Here is a 20693-nt window from a genome sequence, read left to right as displayed (position 1 = left end):
GAAATCAGAACAAGAAGGTTTGGTCAGTACAAAAGATTTATACCAATAACAGCTGGACTGCTGAAACACATACACCTTTTCAGTGACTTAATTCACCATCCCTGTCAACTGCATGGAAATTCAAGACCTGCCAAGTATCCCAAATGGTACAGAATGCATAGGTATTTCTCCATACATAGTTGCATTACTCAGCAGCTAAATAGAGTGTTACTGTTTTAAAAGATGGCAGACTGTCAATAGCCATCTTGAAACCATTATCTTTAATTCAGCCCTTTGAAAAGGGGACCCCTACAACTGCAGCAGGAGCTTTGAAAACATGTTTTTAGTCCAGTATACTGTTATACTGCATTGACATTAGATTAAAATTGAATCATAACTTACTTCTTGCTGTCCATGAAATCCCAAACATGAGCAACATAGTATAGAGAGATTTCAGTCTGTAATGTTTCTCTTCTCTCTTTCCCAATTTATATCCTACAGTTTAACATATCTAATATCTCTCAGTTGAGAGCCCAGGTATCTCTGAATGTTAAACAAAGCCCTCTCATCTTTACTCATTTTTAAACTCAATCCTTATTTATGCAAACACACACAACTGGACAGAAAGGAAACAAGAACTTAGTTTGATCCATGAAAAGAGGTTCCCATTTTTCAATGCTCAGTCTGGGCAGTGAGAGGAAGGGAATTAACTTAATGCAGAACCTTTCATCTTTAGTGTACCACCTGGTAAAACTGAATAAGTGGGAAGCAAATAATTTATTTTTTTCTCATATGATGCCCACAACCAGGCCGGAATACCTGATGGGTCTGCATTACATGGCAAAGGTTTCCTCCAATATTACAATGGTGGACTTTCATGTATATGCTTGGGTTCCATTTATGCTTAGAGAACAAGCATAAATGGCCCTCATAAGTCCAAGTTGGATACTTTTAAGAGCTGCATGCCTTATTTAGGGCTATTACTTAAACTAAAAATTTACTTTGAACATAGTTTAATTATGTTAAGTAAAGAGAAAGCAGATTTACCACATTGCTTCATGACTTGGTAGGTTTTGGATTTAATTTCTTGGTTGCTGGAGAGTTTTCCTTTCGCTCCTTTAAGATCTTCCTCCTTCACTGGAGGGCGCTTCTTTTTCACGGGGGTGGACTAAAAATATTGATATATGGAAAAAATTCAATATTTCATGTTACAATATATGCAGTAGACAAAGCTAAAATATCCCATAGCAACAGTATATGAAGTTGATACACGGTGCATCTACACATGTACATTTACTATGCAGTAACCAAAATTACTGTGCAGTATGGGCACGTGTCTCACATGCACACCCATGCTGTGCAGTAAATATGGTGACTTATGCTGACTTGAGTGTAAATTTGATACCTGCATCATGCAGGTATCAAATTTATGCCCGACTAGTTACTATGCAGTAACGCATGTGTAGACATGCTACTGTGCAGTAACCCAGGGGGCCTCCCTGCTGGGTCTACCCAGCCACCAGGGGGCTCCTGGCTTGGCTGCCTCTCTTGGCTTCAGTTTGGGATTAAAGTTAGTCCCAAGTGCTGGCAGCTGGCTCTGGCTCCAATTTGGGTCTAAAGTTAGTCTCAAGTGCTGGCAGCCATGTGACCAGAGGCAGGAGTTCTCCTCAGTGGCCACAGGGGCACATGGCAGGCTTCTTTGACCTGCTCATGTAGATGCTGGCTTATATCCACTTACTGCACAGTAATTTATTGCACAGTAAATTTAAAACAGCATGAATGAACATGCAGACATGCCCACAGTGTAGTCCAATCATGGGCAACTCTAGGATTTAGAAAATGGGGCTGCAGATGGTGTGACACATCATCACATACAAACAAAACACACATTTTTCTCCAGTTAAAGGGAAACAAGATATTTTACTCACATGCTAGGGGTCTAGCTTATATTATTCAGTTTAAGATAAAATAAAAAATAAATATAACTACTGGAATATGCACTAATTTGCTGGATATATAAAGTTAAAAAAAACACAACAAACTAGGAAAAATAGGCAAAAGATATTGCATCATTAGGTTATTATAGTTAAATGTACTTCTCTTCTTCACCCAGGCAGTTGGTTTTAAAATCTGGAAGGAGCAGGAATCAAAGAGGGGGTGCAACTGTACACCTCTGCCCCAATCCATCCTTGAGTCTATTGGTATCTACATACTCTATTTTGTACACTCTGTTAGGATCTATAGACATGTACATTGCAGACAAATAAACAGTATGCAGTTTGATTTTTATTCAGATAATGAAGAGATGAGAAATATTCTGTATTTGTAAAAAATGCGTCTTCCTGAACTAAATTTTGAAAGCACTCTCCCTAGTAATTGAGAGAACCAGAGTTATATCTCAAATTTTGGGATGAAATAATTTTCAAACCCCGGGTGTAAAAACAAAGAGCAGAAATGGTTTATAACAGAGATAGACAATGTTTTTAGCTGGAGTACCAAAACCCCCACAATGTCTACCTTGTAAGGTGCTAGAGTGCCGGCATGCTAGAAAACACAAAACTGGGGTGGGGCAGAGTGGTGGGGGATACAGGGCAGGATGCCCTGCATATTAATATAGTTGATTATCATAAATGTTGTTTTTTTTAATACCAGGTTTTCTAAAAATTCTAAACCTGGTGATAAATAAAACTTCATTTACTATCTTTGTTCTTGTGTATTCTTTTTTTTTTTGTTAAGCATGTTGTGATGAGAGAGAGGGAAAAAGAGAAAGAGAAAGAAGAGAAAAAGAGAAGAGAAAGAAAAAGAGCAAAAAGAGCAGAGCAAGAAAGAGGGACAGAAAGAACAAAGAAAAGAGAAGAGAGAAAAAGAGAAAATGAAGGGAGAGGAATAGAGGGGAGAGAGAAAAAAGAGACAAGAGAAAAAGAGAAAAAAGCAAAAGAAAAAAGAGAAGAGAAAATAAAAAAGGAAAGAGTAAAATAGGGGAGAGAAAGAAAAAGAGGGGAGAGTGAGAGAACTAGGGAGAGAGAAAAAAGAAGAAAAAGAAAAAGAGGGGAGAAGAGACAAAGAAAAGAGAGTGGAGAGAGAGAAAAAGAGGAGAGAAGAGAAAGAGGAGAAAAGAGAGAAAAAAGAAAAGAAAGGAAAAAGAGGAGACAAAAAAGGGGAGAGAGAAAAAGAGATGAGCAAAAGTGAGAAAAGAGAAAAGAGTGAAAGAAAAGAGGAGAGAAAAAGAAAAGAGATAGAAGAGAAGAAAAAAGAAAGAAGAGAGAACCGGAGAAAAAGAGGGGAGAGAGAAAGAAAGAGGAGACAAGAGAGAAAAAAAGGAAAAAAGAGAAATCGGGCAGGAAGGGAAGGAGGAAGAAGAAAGTATGAGGGCCAGCCTCCAGAGCCCAGCCAACCACCAACGCAGGTGGGAGGGCAAGCAGCATGGGGACTGGGCCTACGAGGTGCCCGCTGCTGCCAGTGCTGCTGGTTTCCCCTCCCCTCCTCCCTAACAATGCAGGCAGGCAAGCGGGGACAGAGGTGGCACTGGAGGCAGTGTCGGGGGAGGCTTGCTGCACGGCATGGTGGCTGGGCTCAGGCCACTTTGTGGCCACAGACCTCCAGGCCTGTCCAGCAGCATGACGCAAGCTGCTTGGGCCCCTGCCAGTGGCCTTGGTGGAAACTGGAGGAGGGGGGGTAAGGGGCACATGCCCCTCTGAGTCACTCGTGATACTTGCCAAGGTCAATGTGAGCTCTGGGTGTTGTTTCAGTGCCATTTCTTCCCCCACACCTGAGGCAGCTTGTGCTGGCAGAGTCTGCTGGCCTCAGTTTGCAGAAGGCATGAGGGGTAGGGTCAGGAGAAAACAGGCAGGGACACAGTCTGTGTTCTGCTGCCCCTGCCCCCTGGTGCCCGTGGCTGAGTTTGTGAAGCTTTGTGAAGCTCAGCACTACCACAGACAGCAGATGTGGGGTCAGCAGGACGCAGGCAGTGTGCCTGCGTCCCTGCCTGTGATCTCCTGACCCCACTCCCGGTGCCTGCCATGGCGGTGGGAGCTGTGGCTGCTTCAGAGAGCTCAGAGTAGCAACTTAAAACATTTTTTTTAAAAACAAGTTCCTCAGCACACCATCTGGCATGCCGAGGAAAATGTCTCCACATACCACTGATTGGCATGCCTGCAAGGGGTTACCTATCCCCGGTTTATAATCATACCTTTGCCTGCTGTCTTTGGAAGTGAGCACCAAAAGAGAGCAGTAGTTAAGGAACCTTGAGCATAGCAAGGAAAAAGTAGAAATGGAAGAATTTGTATCTTAATGTGATATTACAAAAAAACAGCCATTAAGCTACTATCCTGAGAAAATGCTTTCAAAATGTTTCAGTATGCAGGATGAATAACGTAGCATGACTGTAGCCACTGTGGTAAAAATTAAATTTGGCACCAGGGTCTCAACAGCCATGTATGTCACTAGGGGCAATTGGGGTATCTCTCGGTTTTCAGTATTGCAGTAGGTCCAGCTGTTCTAAAATTCTTTCCCAGGGAATTGTGGGAGATCTTAACTATCATCCCCCTACTCCAAGGAGAAGGGAGTTGTGGGGCAATATTTGTGGATTATCAGCATATGAGTTCCTACTTCATCCTCACCAAGAGTAAGCATATGACCTGCCTGAATTTTATGACTTTCTCTTGGGCTTTGGTCTATCACCCTAGATATGCCAGTGACCCTGGGCTACAGACACTACTTAAATATGGGGCAGTATTCTGGGCAACTTCTGAGTCTTAAAAGCTTTGTCTTAATTCTGCACTAATCTAAACATACTATATTTTTTATATCTATTCATTATTTGTAAAACTGTTTAAGATTCTAGGAATAAATTCTGCTTTAGTTTCATAGATTCAGATTAAATACTTGTCTATAGTTACTCATCTTTGATAGTTGGCTGAAGCCCCACATAACAGGTTTGAGAGCTTCCAGTCTCTGCTTCTGCCTGACCAGAATTGTTTGCAAAATGGAAGCGTAAGTTACAGGGTGTTGTCTACAGGCACCAAATATATACAGAATTGTTTGGATTCATAACTTGAAGAAGGTGAATGAAATCTCAAGCCCCACAGCACAGATACATATATCCAATGGTTACATACTTGAATTTTTATTGATCAAATATTTTGTCAGTAATGCAAGTTGTACAGGTTTCATTTCTCTACCTTTCTCCCTCCCAGTGAGTAATATCCAAAAGCAACCTCTCCTCTCCCCGACTCCCTGCAACAACTAGTATTTCTAGGAATGATGGAACACTGGTTAGTAACAACTGGTGATGCTAACCTCTTTCCTGGAAGTTCATCTCTTTACACCTGGAATCATGGCCTACATGGTGGTAACTTAGACATCGGCATACAATTCAGTAAATCCAATGGATAACAATAGCCAAATTGTTTGATTTTAGTGTAATTGTGTATTATCTGAACAACTGTAGTCTGGCCTCTGTAGTTATATCCTACATTAGACTTCTTAACAGGGTGGCAAATAACTCTTTTTGCATAGCTTGATAATGAACTGAATATTCCCTTAATGGAAGCAGTGTGTGTAAGAATAGTTCTTGGAATAAGGAAGGCTGGCTGTAGTGGTGAGTCCTTCTTGGGTTCCTTTTAGTACTTAAGAATGCTTGAGAAAAAATTGCTGCCAATGCGGTTGAAATTTGTTCTGGGAAACAATGTTATCCTCCAGGCCTCAAGGGGAAAGTACCATATAACTGGCCAAAGAAAGCAAGTGCAAAAGGCTAAAAAGAAAATCTCAACAGAGTTTTTATCAGAAGTGGTTTATCTTTCAGATCAGTAACAACAAGAATAGGTTGAATATCTACTCCAGTGGTTTTCAAACGTTTTAGTCTCTAGGCACCCCTTCACATACTTGAGACACCCCCTGGAAAATGTCAGCTCTTAGTTTTTCACTTGAATTTATACTACAACAAATATATAGCCATTCTTCTATTGCAAAGAAATCAGGAAGTCCCCAGCATGTCAGAATGTTTTCATAGTTTCATAGTTGTTAGGGTCAGAAGGGACCTCAATAGATCATCGAGTCTGACCCCCTGCTCTGGGCAGGAAAGAGCGCTGGAGTTATATGACCCCAGCCAGGTGCTTGTCCAGTCTTCTCTTAAAGACTCCCAAGGTAGAGGAGAACACCATCCTCCCTTGGAAGCCCATTAGAGATTCTGGTAACCCTTATCATAAAGAAGTTCTTCCTGATGTCCAACCTAAATCTGCTCTCAGTCAGTTTGTGGCCATTGTTCCTAGTTACTCCAAGGGGTGCCCTGGTAAACAGAGCATCTCCTATTTCTGCTGCTCCCCCCCCCCATGAATTTGTAAACAGCCAAGATCCCCTCTCAGCCTTCTCTTGTGGGGGCTGAAGAGATCCAGGTCCCTCAACCTCTCCTCATAGGGCCTTACCTGCAGGCCCCTAAACATACGAGTGGCCTTCCTTTGAAACCTCTCAAGGTTATCCACATCCCTCTTGAAATGCAGTGCCCAGAACTGGACACAGTACTCCCAACTGTGGTTTGACCAACGCTGTATAGAGGAGAAACATCACCTCCTTGGACCTGTTCGTGATGCACCTGCTTATGCATGACAGCGTGGGGTTAGCTTTACTGATTACTTCATCATATTGATGGCTCATATTCATCTTGGAGTCAACTATGACTCTGAGATCCCTTTCTGCCGTTGTGTTGCTGATGCAGCCCAGACCTGTCCCTGGGGCTGTCTGCAGGAAGGGAGGAGGACTGGAGGAAGGGGAGCAAGCTGCAGCTAGGGTTTGCCCAACCTGAGCTGGGGAGGGGCTTGTGGGCCACCTCATGGCTCCTCCCCAGCCCCACCCTCCAGCTCAGGCCAGGCAAACCTCAGCTGCAGCTGTTCCCCCTTCCCCATCCCCACTCCCTTCCTGCAAACAGCCAGGGCTGGGAGGGAGGGGTAGGGTTGGAGAGAGAGGCTGAAGGAAGGCTCCTTGGGCTTGACCAGCTACAAAGTGGAGGTCAGTTCCTCCCCCCACACCCAACCTATGAATGTTTGTTGGGTTGGAGCGGGGTGCTTTAACTCATGTCCCTTTATGTAAAGTGCCCATGGATTCCTGTTTGAAATCGCTGGGTTTATCATGTGAATCATGTTTGCACACCTAAGAGTGCTAACATTGTGTGTCACCCTGCATTACCTTTGAAAGGATCTCAAGGCACCCAAGTTCCAAATCACTGTTCCAAATCACTATAATTTAGGTTTGTTTATATGTCTGTATGAAAACTGGTTATATAATGTGAATTAGAGTATTTAATTGAATCTAAAACGAGGATTTTCTCCCCATTCTATATGGGAGAAAACCGTCCTTGTCTTAGATTTAAATATGAGCCAGGCATGCAGCTGCTGTGGTTGTGGATGGGGCCAGGGTGGCTCATGCAGCAGGTGGGGGTGGAGGGTGTGCAGTACAGGAAGCGTGAGGGAAGGGAGTGTAGAAGAAGGTGGCACATGGTGCCTGTGAGGGGAGTCTGAAGGAATGCAATGCAGGAAGGAGCACAGGGAAAGGGTAGTGGGGGCAGGGACATGCAGAATGAGGGGAGCATGAGGAAAGGGACACATGGAGCAAGGGGAAATCAGGGAGGGGGCATGGGGGAATGCACAGGTGGAGACAGGTGGTAGGAAGGCAGGCATAGGGTGGGGCAAGTGGCAAGTGGGGGATAAGGGGTGTTAAGCAAGATACCTTCCCTCCAGCCACTGCATTTCCTGCCACTACTTTTCCTGTGGCAGTGGTGGGGGAGATGAATTTAAGAGGACCCTCCAATAACTAGATTCCAGATATGGAAAATTAAAACAAATTTATAATTTTCCATGTCTGCAATAATGGGGGGTGGGAGGTGTCATCTTAAATTAAGGGTTATCTTGGATTTAAGTAAATATGGTAATTTGCATACTTTTCAGGTACTTACATGTGCCATGATGATAGTGCACATATTTTTTTAATGGCATGGACACTTCTAAATCAGAACAACAAAAAGCTTGTGATCCCACTATAAAAATCCCTGCTCATATAACTAATGCATCTTAATAATCTGCTATGTAAAAATACTTCTTGCTACAGTGAACTCACAGCCTAAAAGAGGGACCATCAGGCCTGCTGGCACTAACAGGTCTTAGTATAACTGACAAGGAACAGAATTATTTTTAATTACTTCTGAGTCACAAATGGATTCAGGAGCAGGGTCTTAGCCAGGAGCCATTCCTAGTAGTCAAAACAATGCAGTCTGGGCTCCTGCTGTCAAAAGCAGAAAGTGTTAGTTTACAAGATCTGAATACTACTGTCAAGACTGTTTCACTTGGTAAAGAGAATAAGCAGAACTGAATTCCTCTGTATTGCCTGTTAGGTTTCTTTTCTCTATCCTTAAAGTACGCTGTCCCTATAAAGCTTTCTTTCCATTTTAGCTCTGTCATATAGCATGCTCTCTCTGTTAGGGAATCAATATATAATTACATGCACACTTGGTTGAAAACGTTACACATTCATAAAGGTCTTGAGTTTTGAATTCATTTTTAGCACACTTTAAAATGCTTAAGTGGGGGTGGGGGGTGAAGACTAACTTACAGGCTGCACATAGTCCATTTGGAGTTAAAGAAGGAATCTGGGTCTTAATATCCATTATTTCTAAAGTCTAAAACATTCATGTCATACCCGTTGTTTTCCTGTACTTCATTATATAAGCACCATTTTACCAGAAGCACACTTCAAAGGAAGCATCTCCTTAGGGAGAAGGAGTACTAAATAAAGTTCAAATGACACACCAAGAACCCACCTATTTATGCATTCCAACAATAATCTCATATGGTTTCTACAACAGCTTTTCTTGTAGACAATTCCAGAAAGGCAAGAGCCATGTGTACATTTAAATCTGTCACCAAAGCAGCAAAATTGTGAACCTTACCCCCACATTGTACTGACAATGCATTTCAATTCTCTAGCTTATGAGTTTTTATGTTGTGCTTAGCGAAAATTTTCTTTTCAGTCAATAGCAAAATAATCATTAAAAGTTTCATTGTTAAAGTTTTTCAAAGAGTTTGTTTGAAAATCTTCAAACAGAGGGGTCAATTATTTGAGAAATCTTTGGTTGATTTAAGGATTAGCACAAATAAATTGTAAATAAGCTACTTAAGCATCAGTAAACAATTTGTCAGACATCACAGAATTCAACTTAATGAAGAGCATCCCATACCTGTGACATTGTTGTGCTGACTCAGTATTAGTGCTCACTCAATTACCTTTTAGAGGCAGTTTTCTCTTTTGCTCAAATCCAATCTGCTCACTGTCTGAAGCCACCTGTTTTTTCCGTGACTTATATAGACCATTTAATATGAAGTCATGAGTTGGGTCATTTTCCCAAACTAGATTCCAGAATGATTCAGGTTGACACAGGCTGTTGTTATTAAGAGGTTTATTCTTAGAGATGACTAGAGTTTGTAGCATTTACTGAACTGCCTGGCTGGAGCTGCATGAACACAGAATTGACAAGAGTAGACAGCTGCAGCAGTGAAACTGAAGAGAAGTCCAATCCACTCTATAACAAATACTACTTCTGGGGCTCTATTTATAACTTTAAAAGGCAATGCTTCACTGGAAGCTCTGAACTATGAATGCTCCTAGTTGGATGTTTCACAGAAAACTCTTGGACCAAAAAAAATCTTACTTTCTCACACCAAGAATACAAAAATCATAGCCTAAGTCAGTTTGCAGTTGTTTATAGTTCTCAATCTCCATAATTTTCCATTTAAAATTATTAAAACTTGATGTAGTTTTATTATTGGAATTCTTCTGTTACCAACACTTGCATGATTTCAGTTTGCTCTTCAGGGTATGTTTTCTCCTTAGAATGGCATTAATGAGTTTAATGTCCTCCCAAGTCAATGTTAAGTAAAAACTAAAAATAATACATTGTGCCTGTTTTTACACAATTTCAGATATCACAAATTATTTTTAAACACATAGCAATGTTTACATGTTTTAATATTTATCTTTCATATCACAAAGCATGTTTTTTTCTACAAAACATTTATTGCTATAATAATGTTTGGATAAAAGACAAATTTATCAGAGTCTTTTCAGGCTTTGTTCATATTTTGTTTAGTGGATAATGACAAAAACAGGGATTAAAACTGAACTCATTATTTAATTATAATTATAATTTACTAATGAAGTGTGGTATTATCAAGATGTGGCCAATCTCCACTTTTCTGGTCAGGTTTATACTTTTCCCTTATCCTTTGATGGTGTGCTTTCTTTCGTTGACTGAGAGCTCTTTAGACCAGTGGAACATCTTTTGTTTCTATTACTTCTTACCTGGAAAGAATAAACTAGCAATAAGTTTGCAAAGGGCAAGTATGTTTGTCGGTGGTCATTTTTATTGAACAAACTGCATGGTTGGGATATACTTAGACAAGCTTTTGAATACAGCACAATCTTTTTCATAGGTGATGCATCGACGCATGCTATTAAGATGACACAATAAACTCCAGAGCAGTTCATGCCAGAGTTAACTGCTCCCAGGCACAGTGTCTACCCATGAGCCCAGGACCCAAGCAATTACAGCCAGGGTGAAGCAACCTCAGACTGGCAGGGGGTATGCAGGGGATCAACCCAAAACTCTGGATGGTGTCATTGGGTGGTGGAGAGTCTGGCAGGAGCTGTGGGTCTGGCCCCCATCTGGCTGCGCTGATGGGGCCAGTGCCCCCCGTGACAGCTGACACCAATGCTGTCAGCAGGGCTAGTGCCCCCCCTGACAGGGCAGCTGCCACCGGCATCTTCTGTGGGTGCCCCCCCAGATTCAGGCAGCACTAGTCGCTCATGTCTTATTGGCGGAGGTAATTAATTTATTGCACCCTAATACTGACGCATATGTGGATGATGACACTTCACTGCAGAACTAATCAGTCAACTCTGCAGTAAAGCGCACGTGTAGATGCACCAAATAAGTTCTTCAGTGTTCATGATACTATGAACACTTATCCAGCCGTTTGTTGTGTTGGATTCTTTGTATATTTTTTAAATCAGTATTTCAGTACTGTAAGACTTTCCAGTCCAAAGTACACATGACCTTTTAGAGAGTAGATATACCAAAAGATTTTTCATCTATACTGGATGCAACTAAATCGCTCTAATTTAAAGAAAAATTTTAGATACATAGTTATTTTTTTCTTAGTCTATTAAGATGTTTCTGTACAAAAATATGGATTTTTATCTTTATGTATCAGCTGTGATGCAATTTATTCAAAAGCATAGCTCAAGATCACATTAAAACTGGGATATGATACAGTAATGTGTGTAACAGCAGGTGGAACCAGGAGGCAGTCTGCAGAGTTATGATGTCTGTTAATTTGGACTGGAACTCCCAGAAATCCCCCAGGGACTGGCGGTGGGGAAGGGGGCAAGGAAAAAAGGAAAAGGAAGACTGAAGCTGGAGGAAAGGGAAGAGAGAGCAGTGTGCAGTTGGGACCTGGTCAGCCCCATAATGTACAGAGGAGTGCACAGTGGAGCTGGAGATCTTACTGGCTTGGTCAGGCAGGATTGTGGACTGAAGGAGCTGACTTTAGATGTGGGGTCTGCTGAAGGCTGCAGTTTGAGCACTCCAGGGACTAAAGTCTTGTTTGGGAACACCTCCAGAGGGGTGTGTGTGGGGGGGGGGGGTGAGGGGGAGGGGAAATTAAGGTGCTGAATGTATGTTACCATGGTGTTGATGTTTCTTTACCTTTTACCTGTTTCCTCCTTTTGGCCCATTGGCTTGTGACCCTAACCTCTATGAGTTTCTGTATAAAAGTGGGAGCCCCCCTTGCTTCTTGTGCCAGTTTCTGGGGCTTCAGGGTTCACACAATGTTAATCTATATACTAATACACTAGTGAGTAGCTGGTTGAAGAACATTTTAAGGTATTGTACTGTAAGGTAGAAACATAACTGGTTAGATCATTGGGCTTAATGAGCAGTCATCAGTGGGCTTGTCTACATGAGATGTGTTATTGCACATTAGCCTAATTTATTGTACAGTACAGGTGACCGTCTACATGTGCACATTTTTACTGAGCAATAAATTCCCTTAATCACACGTAAATTTGCTACCTGTGCAGGTAGCAAATTTAAGTGCGATGAATGCATGGCAATGCACAAGTGACCCAGCACTAAGTTTGCTGCTGGGTCTGCCCAGCCACTAGGGGGCCAACCTGAGGCCAGTCCCAGGATTCCTGGCTGGGAGCTTCTCCTGCTCCAAGGCCAGACTGCCTCACTGGTAGCATCTATCTGCAGGTTATAAAAGCCAGCAGTCATTTTCTGCTCTGGGGCACACACCACAGAGCCTGGGGGCACTGTAGGCCCTGTGCATCCACCCTAGGCCACAGACCTTCTGTTCCTGCCTCCCACCATCCCAGTGCTACTGCTCAGCCTGTGGTTGCTTCCTGGTGAGCCTTTGGCTACTGACTGGGGTCTTCTGGCTGCTGGCCGGGGTGCTTTTGGCTGCTGAGCATGTGGCTGTTGGCTGCAGCTTGCTGCAGTCTCTGGGCGGGCCTGCCAGCCCCCAAAGCTACCTGCAGGCAGCCGAATGCAGCAGGGCCAGCACCACCTCCCTGTTGCACACCCCAGCCACCTGAGCTGAGGCTATGCCTCACAACACCTGCAGTCACAGAAGTGTGGCTCCCAGTCCTATGCCATACTCTTGCGCTGGGCAGCAGTTTAGCTTTCTCCAGAGTGACTGGAAGAGGGCCAATGTTGTGCCCATCCACAAGAAGGGCAGAAGGGAGGACCCGGATAACTATAAGCCATCATCTTAACTTCCATCTTAGGGAAAATCCTACAAAAGTTCATCAAGGAGTCTTTCTGAGATAAGCAGCCTGGGTTTGCCCCTCTGTGCCATCGTAGCTCAGGTTCCCAAACCAGGAGTGCAGGTGCAGCAGAAGGGCATAGTAGCTCAGGCACCCCGCTCCCTGCACAGACAGCTCATCATGCATTGCCTAGGGCACACATAGTAGGGACCTGCTTGGGGAGTAGATGTGGTGTGCCAGCAGGCTGGCCCTGGGACGCTTCCCCAGAGAGGCCAACTCCTCCTGGAGAGGCCCCCAGTGGAGAGGGTGGGGGCATGGCCAGCTCCTTGTCCTAGTTGTCTGGGAGCCCGCATGTCCCAAGCCTGGGTGCTGTGAGGTGAGTGGCAGCACAGCAGAGTGGGTGGCCTGCAGGAGCAAAGGTGGGGAGTGAGGTCTGGAGCCATGGCAGAAGTTTGTGGCGGGGGACACTGGAAGTGAGATAACAGTGGACCCCAGGTTCTCTTATAGCTTTGCATCTTCTTCCACACCTTCGCTGCTGTTGTTCCTGTAAAGAAAGGAAGTGGAGATGTAGCAGCAGCAGCTGAGCTCTGGGTTGATGATGCCAAAGGTGGTAGAGGATGGCAATGTGATACTTCCCTAGATTATTTACAGAAAGGAGGGCAGGGTTCTTTTGGTGTAACTTTTATTGAACCAACTCTATACCGGGGAAAGAAGTTAGACAAGCTTTTGGGCACAAAGTGCCCTTTCTTGGGTCTCAAGGGGTGTGTCTACATGTTCATTAATGCACAGTAGTTACTGCACATTTAATTTAGTACTTGCTTAATGAAGTACTAACTAAATGTGCGGTATCTAGAGTTACTGTGCAGTAGCACCTGCAAACGCCTTTTTAGTGATGCTACTGCGCAGTAGCTTAACAATATGGAGCAGTAGTGTAATTAGCACTGTCAATGCTGTGACGTGCTACTGCACAGTGTTATTAGGCATCTTGTGTAGATGCACTCAAGGAGAAGCAGATAAAATTTCAGCTTAATAGCAAATAGACCACTCTGGCTCATAGTTTCTACCTGGTTTCACCCACACACCATAATTTCCATGAGGCATTCAGTACATTGAACCACCTTCCGGGATAGATATGTGTATGGTCTGTAGATTATAATAGTTTCATTGTGGTGGCAATGCAGATGTGCTGACAGGTTTTGCATTTGTTGTTAAAATAATCAATAGACTGTTGGTCAACAGACACCAAAGGGGACACAACCCTGCCTCATCCAATGCACCAAAGGCTTCATGGAAACTACATGAGAAACTAGATAGAAACTATGCACCAGAATGAGCAATCACAGGGAAAAGATAAAGAACAGAGACATACAAACATAGGTAGGAAGACATTTTTCACATAACAACCACCACCTTTCTTACTCTAAAAATTCTTGTTCTTAAAGGAAATCTACAAAATACTTCCAGAAGATGGGCCTGGGAACAGAAATTCATAACTCTGCTGGACATTAAAAAAAATATGGACTAAACACAGACAGGTGCTTTATGGTTCATTACAGACTACCAACTACTACTAATCTCTTTGAACTCCACAGGTATTAACCCATTTTCTTTTTGAGTGATCTTACTGTTCCATTATTTAGACAACCTGTTCTAATGCACTTCTTTTTGTCTTGTAACCACTCCTGATAACATCTCTCCCCCATCCTCTGCACCTTTAAGCAGATTGTTTTCATTTATAAAGTAACACAAATGCTTTCGTTCTAGCTGCTATTTAAGTCAAGCTTTGTTTGCTTCTCTCTGACACGTGAGGAAGGGCAGCTTGTATCTAGAAGCTTGTCTAACTTCTATCTCAGCTATAGAGTTTTACAGGAAAAAGAAACCAAAACTTCCCCTTGCCTCTTGTACATTTTCTAGACCAGGGGTTGGCAATCCCCGGCACGCGTGCCGAGCATGGCACGTGAGGCCATTTTCCTCATCATGTGTTGGTACTGGGGAGGCAGCAGCTGTTCGCAGCCTCCCAGCTGCAGCTGGCCCCAGCTCTGGGTAGCTTGGGTGGGCAAAATACGGCTTGCGGGCCATATCCAGTCCGCGAGGCCAGTCTATCTGGCCTGCAGGGACCCTAAAAAAATTTAGAAAATTAATATTTATCTGTCTTTGGTTCCTATAAAATTGACAGGAACCAGGGGCAGTAGGACCCAGGGGAAGCCTGGCAGGATCCCGCAACAGCAGGGCTCACCTGGCCCTGCCCCCCCAGCCGGAAGCCCCAGCAGGGGCTTCTGGCCTGGGACCATGTGGCTGCACTGGCGCGGGGAAATTCAGGTAAGGGGGCAGGCAAAGGGCAGTGAAGGAGTCCGGGGAAAAGTGTCCCCTCCCCTACCCCGTGGCCAGCGCTCCCTGTTATAGCCATTTGTAGCTCACACAGGGCTGTCCTGAGCAGGCACAGGCAGCCCCACGTGGGCTGCAAGTGGCTGTAGCACGGGGCGCTGGGCACGGGGCAGGTGAAGGGCCACTTTTCCTGTGCTCAGCACCAGCTTGTAACCTGCCCCCGCTGCCTGCCTGGGCCCCGTGCTGGCTCCAGGTTCGCCTGTCAGGGCTGTGCTGTGGCGGCAGCAGCTGCAGCCCCCTGCTTGCTGTGCCAGGCAATGTTTACTACTGCTGCCCACCCAGAGCTTGTGCACTGGGCAGCCCAGAGGAGGCGGTGGCAAACACTGGCTGGCGCGGCAAGCGGGGAGTCCACAGCTGCTGCTGCCATGCGCAGCCCTGATGGGCGAGCCCATAGCCGGCATGGAGCCCAGGCTGGCAGCAGGGGTGGGTTACAAGCTGGTGCTGAGCATGGGAAAAGAGGTCCCTCACCCGCCCTGTGCCTGGTGCCCTGCGCTGTAGCCGCTCATAGCCCGCGTACGGCTGCCTGTGCCTGCTCAGGACAAGAGCAGGGGGGGAGCAGGAGGTCAGGGCTGCATGCTGCCCCCAGCCTGTACTGTGGGGCTGGGGGGGCACTAGGAGTGAGCAGGTCCACAGGGCTCACACTGGTGTCCTGGGGCCAGCATCAGTGGGGCCCAGAGCAGGGTGGCAGGAGTACAGGGGTCCTGGCCGGCGGGGGCTGTATGGAGCCAGGCCAGCTCCCCCTTCTCCCTGCTGGTGCAGCCCAACCCGGCTCCACAGACCCCTGCCAGCCTGCATCCCACTCTCGGCCCCACTGGCGCTGGCCCCAAGACACTGGGACATTGGTCCCAAGATGGTGACCAGGGGGTGGGGCTACCCATGTGGCCCTTGACAGCTTGCGAAAACTGGGTAAACAGCCCTCTGCCTGAAATAATTTCCCGCCTCTGGTGTAGCTGCTGCCAGCTGGGAGACCGGGCTGCACCCGGGATGCTGTAAGCCCTGATGGGAGCAGCCCAGGCTCTGTGGCTAGCAGCAGCTACCCAGAGCCAGGACTGGCTGCAGCTGGTGGGCTACAAACAGCTGCTGCCTTCTTGGCCCTGGCCCCAATGGGCACAGTGCCAGCACCTGCTGCCTTCCTGGAGCCCAGGGCCGGGAGACAGCTGGGGCCAGGGCTGGGGCAGGAGGGCAGCAGCTGTTTGTAGCCTCCCGGCTACGGCCAGCCCCAGTTCTGGGTAGCTGCTGATAGCCACAGAGCCTAGGCTGCTCCCATGGAAGCCCTGCTGCAAGCAGCCCGGGCTCCCTGGCCGTCAGCAGCTACTCAGAACCTGGGCCAGATGCAAAAATTTGCTGCCCCTCCACCCCTGGCCCCATTCCCAGCTGCCTCCCAGACCTGGCCCTGGGCTCCAGGGAGGTAGCACATACTGGCAATACTCCCCGCTGTGTTGCCCTCACCGCTTCTGCAAAGCAGTGTTGAAACCTGGGACAGCAGGGCACAGAGGGGTGTGCAGAAAGCTGCCTGCTCCGAGCTCCCCGCTGCCCTGCCACACTTTCCCTGCAGGCGGGGGCAGCAGCGAGGGGCACAACCCTGCACTGCTGCCCGCACTGCTCCCGTGCACACAGGGGAAGTGTGGCAGGGAAGTGGGAACAGGCAGCTTTCTGTGCCCCCTGCTGTGTCCTGCCGCGCCAGGTTCTAACGCTGCTTTGCAGAAGCAGCAAGGGCAGCACAGCAGGGAGCACTTCCGGTACATGCTGCCTCCCCAGAGCCCGGGGCTGGGGCTGGGAGGCAGCTGGGGCTGCGGCAGAGAGGCAGCAGATGTTTGCAGCTGGCCCAGGTTCTGGGTAGCTTCTGACAGCTACAGAGCCTGGGCTGGGGGGCAGGGGCTTTGAGTGGGGGGCAAGAGGCAGCAGGGCTGGGGGGGCAAGGGCTTTGGGTAGGAAGCAAGGGTCATGCTCAGGGCTGGGGGCAGGGGCTTTGGGTGGGGGGCAGGGGCAGCAGGGCTGGGGGGGCAAGGGGCACAAGCAGGGCATCCTGCCATGTACCCCCTGCCCTCATTTTGCTTTTCTGGCATGCCAGCACTCTGGCACCTTCCAAGGTAGGCATCGTGGTGTTTTTTGGCACTCCAGCCAAAAAACATTGCCTACCCCTGTCCTAGACCATCACAGTTCTAACCCCACTACAACATTTATGGATAAAAAGTTTCAGCCCTTCTAATACAGGGGTGTGCTGGCTGGATGAGTTATTTGGGCCTGATTCACAGGCTGGATCCAGAGCTTGGGGCCATGTCATCTGGCCTGCCCACCAGTTCAGAAATTTGGTAGCGAGGCAAGTGGCAGCAGCATTAATTCCTGTGACTTGTCCCACTGGGAAATTTATGAACCACAGGTAGTCCCGTGGGCTAGGTGACTTGGTTTCATGCTCTGGATCTGGCCTGCAGGGCTGACCATGTATTGGAAATTTCATGGCTGAGTGGTGGGGTGAGTCATACCTACTGTGGCCCAAGAGGCATGGAAATGAACACTACCAAATTTCTAGCCCTGTGAACAGCTGTGTGAACTAGATGGAATGGCTGGTGCCTCCTGGGTTTGGGGGAGGGGGGGCACACCTGGGGTTCCTCCTATGGCCGATTGCTGAGCTGCGGAGGTGGAGGGGGGGGCGGCGCATGCTCTCTGGTGGACCCGGAAATGGACCGGAAGTGCTTCTGGTCCACTTCTGGGTCTGCTGCTGAACGCATTGGGAGCCCCCTGTGTTTCTGTGGGACACTCCATATGCCCCAGCACTGCAGTATTCATGAGGCACCTGTTACCTAGAGGTATGTAGAAAAAACATTTAAAGCTGCATTTACGTCCGAATCGCCAAACCTTTCCGAATCTCTCCAAATTGATTCGGAGGGTTTTGATTTGATTTGGAGATATTAAAGGGCCCTCTGATTCGATTCGGATTTGGAGATTCAGCCACCAAATCAGGCCGAATCTCCGCCGAATCGAATCAGGGACCAAAGCTTTGCACAGCCCTAGTGGAGATGTGTTGGCAGGTTTTGCATTTCTTGTCCTGGTATGGTCTGGATTCAGTAGGTGTGATTTGGGTCATAAGGAGTTTGGTTCTGGTGATGAGGTTAGCAAGGTTCGGTGTTTGTTTAAAGGCTAGGATGGGTGGTTCTGGAAAGAATCTCTTTAAGAATTGGGTCTTCTTCTAGTATGGGTTGTAATTGTTTGAGGATTTTCCATGTAGGTTCCAGGGGAGGGTGATATGTCCTGTGAATGCGAGTGATCAAAGTTCTATCGCACAGGGTTTTATTCAGAGAAGATGCTATTCATAAGTTGTAAAGGTGTATGTGCTCTCAGATAGTACTCATACACACTTTGGTTATTTCTTGGGGCAAATGTGAAAATAACACAATTCAGCTATTTTCTATGGCAGTCCTCCAAGGTGGAAGCCCTCTGCAAGGAACACATCTTTTGAGTTCACATTTGAGAGAAATTTGCATGTCTGACACCAAGCATAAACAAAATACTTAACCTTGATAAAACTTGCCTCTCCACTTACAGTAAAACATTATGATCTTAATGCGTAAACATGCTAAAATTAATTTCAGTGCAGAAAACAAAAACAAAGCCTATGAATTGGACTTCAGACCCAACACAAAAATCTAGCTGCTGGAACTAAGCATAAACAACACTGATACATTTTTTAACACAAAGTGACTGTAGAACAAATGTACAAATCAATGTCAAACTTTATTGTAAACCAATACACAATGTAAATACATCATTTCCCCTTGAAGTGTAATATAACACTACTGATTAAACAACATGGTCCAAAGACGGCAGCAGAATGAAGCCATTGTTTTGCTCACTCAGGCTCTACTCTGAACTTATGATAAAAGAAACCCAAAGTTCAATTTGAGACAGATACCCTAGCAAGACAAAAACCACTGACAAGAGTCCCTTTTTTAAAGATACTGCAGTTTTACTTTGTAAAACCAGAGAAGTAATTTTCAGTAATTGAACTAGAAACTAAATATTGTCTAAAAAAGTTTGCACAGCTGCGCTGTAGGTTTATTGTGACCTTATGTGGCTGGATTTGCTCACTTTCATTCCATTTTCGGCTGAAAAAGCACAGCAAGTTGCAGACTTGATTTAGACAAACACAGTGGCAGGAATTCTTTATGATGCTCACCTTTAACTGAAATGGCTAAGGCTGAATGCTCTTCACCCTGCCAGGCACAGTTAGCAACTGAGCACATATCTGTTAGAAGATCTCTGGAACTTTGCATTGTTCTAGTTTACAACTCAACAAGCATGAGTTTTCCCTGAAGAAAAGCTATAACACATTTTAGTCTGCAACATTAATATACAGCATGTTACCTATTTAAAATAAGACAAGGAGACCTGAATATATTAAAGCCAGAACTTTAAGACTATATATTACATGGACATGAGTGTTTAGTTTATTTGAACATGCCCCAGGCCAGATATCATGGCCACTTAGGTGATTTTAAAGGTGACAGATATGGTAACTTCATCTCCACAATTTCTGAATCTTTTCTGTAAATTAAAATTAAAATCTGTTTTATTTAGGTTATATTACATAGTTGAATTTCATTACTTTTATATGCACAGCCTAAAATCTTGGTTTGTCTAGAGAAGGAAATGTTTCTCTCAGACTGCACTGCCAACACTTCATCTAACATTTAGCATTAGATGTTACTCTTTCTTATATGTATAAGCTCTTTAAAGATGCGAATATAAATGTGCAACTGTCACATTGATTTATTTATACTTAATTTTTTTGTCTCATTTAAGATCTTGTTATTTGCAAAAGGTAGGGCCCAACCAAGATGTACCTTGAGATAACTTAAGTGCCTGACACTTTGGAGTAACTGCACAAGTGCATACTTTTACTGCAGTAAAGGGAAGGTAACTTGACCCTCAATGAAAATGGAGTAAAAGTGCACATATTGGCAGTAACCACTCAGTGCATCTACACGTGCTATTAATTCAAAGCAGCACGTCTACACATGGTCCCTCTTGGGAGCTGCTCCTGCCCTGTTCTGCCCCTCTACAGCAGTCAGGGGGAGCTCCAAGCTCCTCCCTGGTGTAGCCCAGGAGCTGCCAAAGGGCACAGGCCAGTTCCAGTGAGCATGGAGCCAGGAGAGCTCTGTTGAACAGCAGCTGTCTCCAGGCCCCATGCACATTGGGAGGGGACCTGATATGCACAGGGCCAGGAGAAAGCTGTTCCTGCAGCAGGCACAGTTCTCCTGGCCCCGTGCCTATCTGGACACATAGCTGCCAGCAAGCCCCCTGCTAGGCAGGGCTTTCCTGCCTGGTGGGGGGTTGCGGGGAGCTGTCCTGGGTGTGGGGCAGCTGCAGGTGAGCCTTCTGCTGGATAGAGAGGGGAGGGGGAATCCAGCCCACTCCCTGGAGCAGCTGACTCTGTGTGGTTTGGAACTGCTCCGGGGAACAGGTGAGTGCTGGATTTGCAGTCCCTGCCAGCTCCCTGGAACAGCTGGCATCGTGCCATG

The 20693-nt window shown here is 45.9% G+C and overlaps 1 protein-coding gene across 2 annotated transcripts in view; it reads right to left on the bottom strand.

Annotated features, from left to right (window-relative positions):
- Positions 1-20693, bottom strand: part of STIMATE (STIM activating enhancer) — an 84049-nt gene that overhangs the window by 493 nt on the left and 62863 nt on the right. Inside the window, exons 9-10 of one of the 2 annotated variants that reach the window (XM_059716061.1) lie at positions 3953-3964; positions 1027-1147 (exon numbers count right to left, since the gene is read on the bottom strand). In XM_059716061.1, the coding sequence (XP_059572044.1) occupies positions 1027-1147; positions 3953-3964 (133 nt within the window). Of the gene's footprint in view, positions 1-1026; positions 1148-3952; positions 3965-9202; positions 9501-20693 lie in introns of those variants that run through there. The other variant, XM_006257936.3, reaches the window with a different exon arrangement.

The sequence above is a fragment of the Alligator mississippiensis genome, chromosome 12 (assembly GCF_030867095.1).
Source record: "Alligator mississippiensis isolate rAllMis1 chromosome 12, rAllMis1, whole genome shotgun sequence".
In the NCBI taxonomy this organism is placed as follows: domain Eukaryota; kingdom Metazoa; phylum Chordata; order Crocodylia; family Alligatoridae; genus Alligator; species Alligator mississippiensis.
The sequence above is the reverse complement of the archived record's forward strand: the minus strand, read 5'-3'. Positions and strand labels throughout refer to the sequence as shown.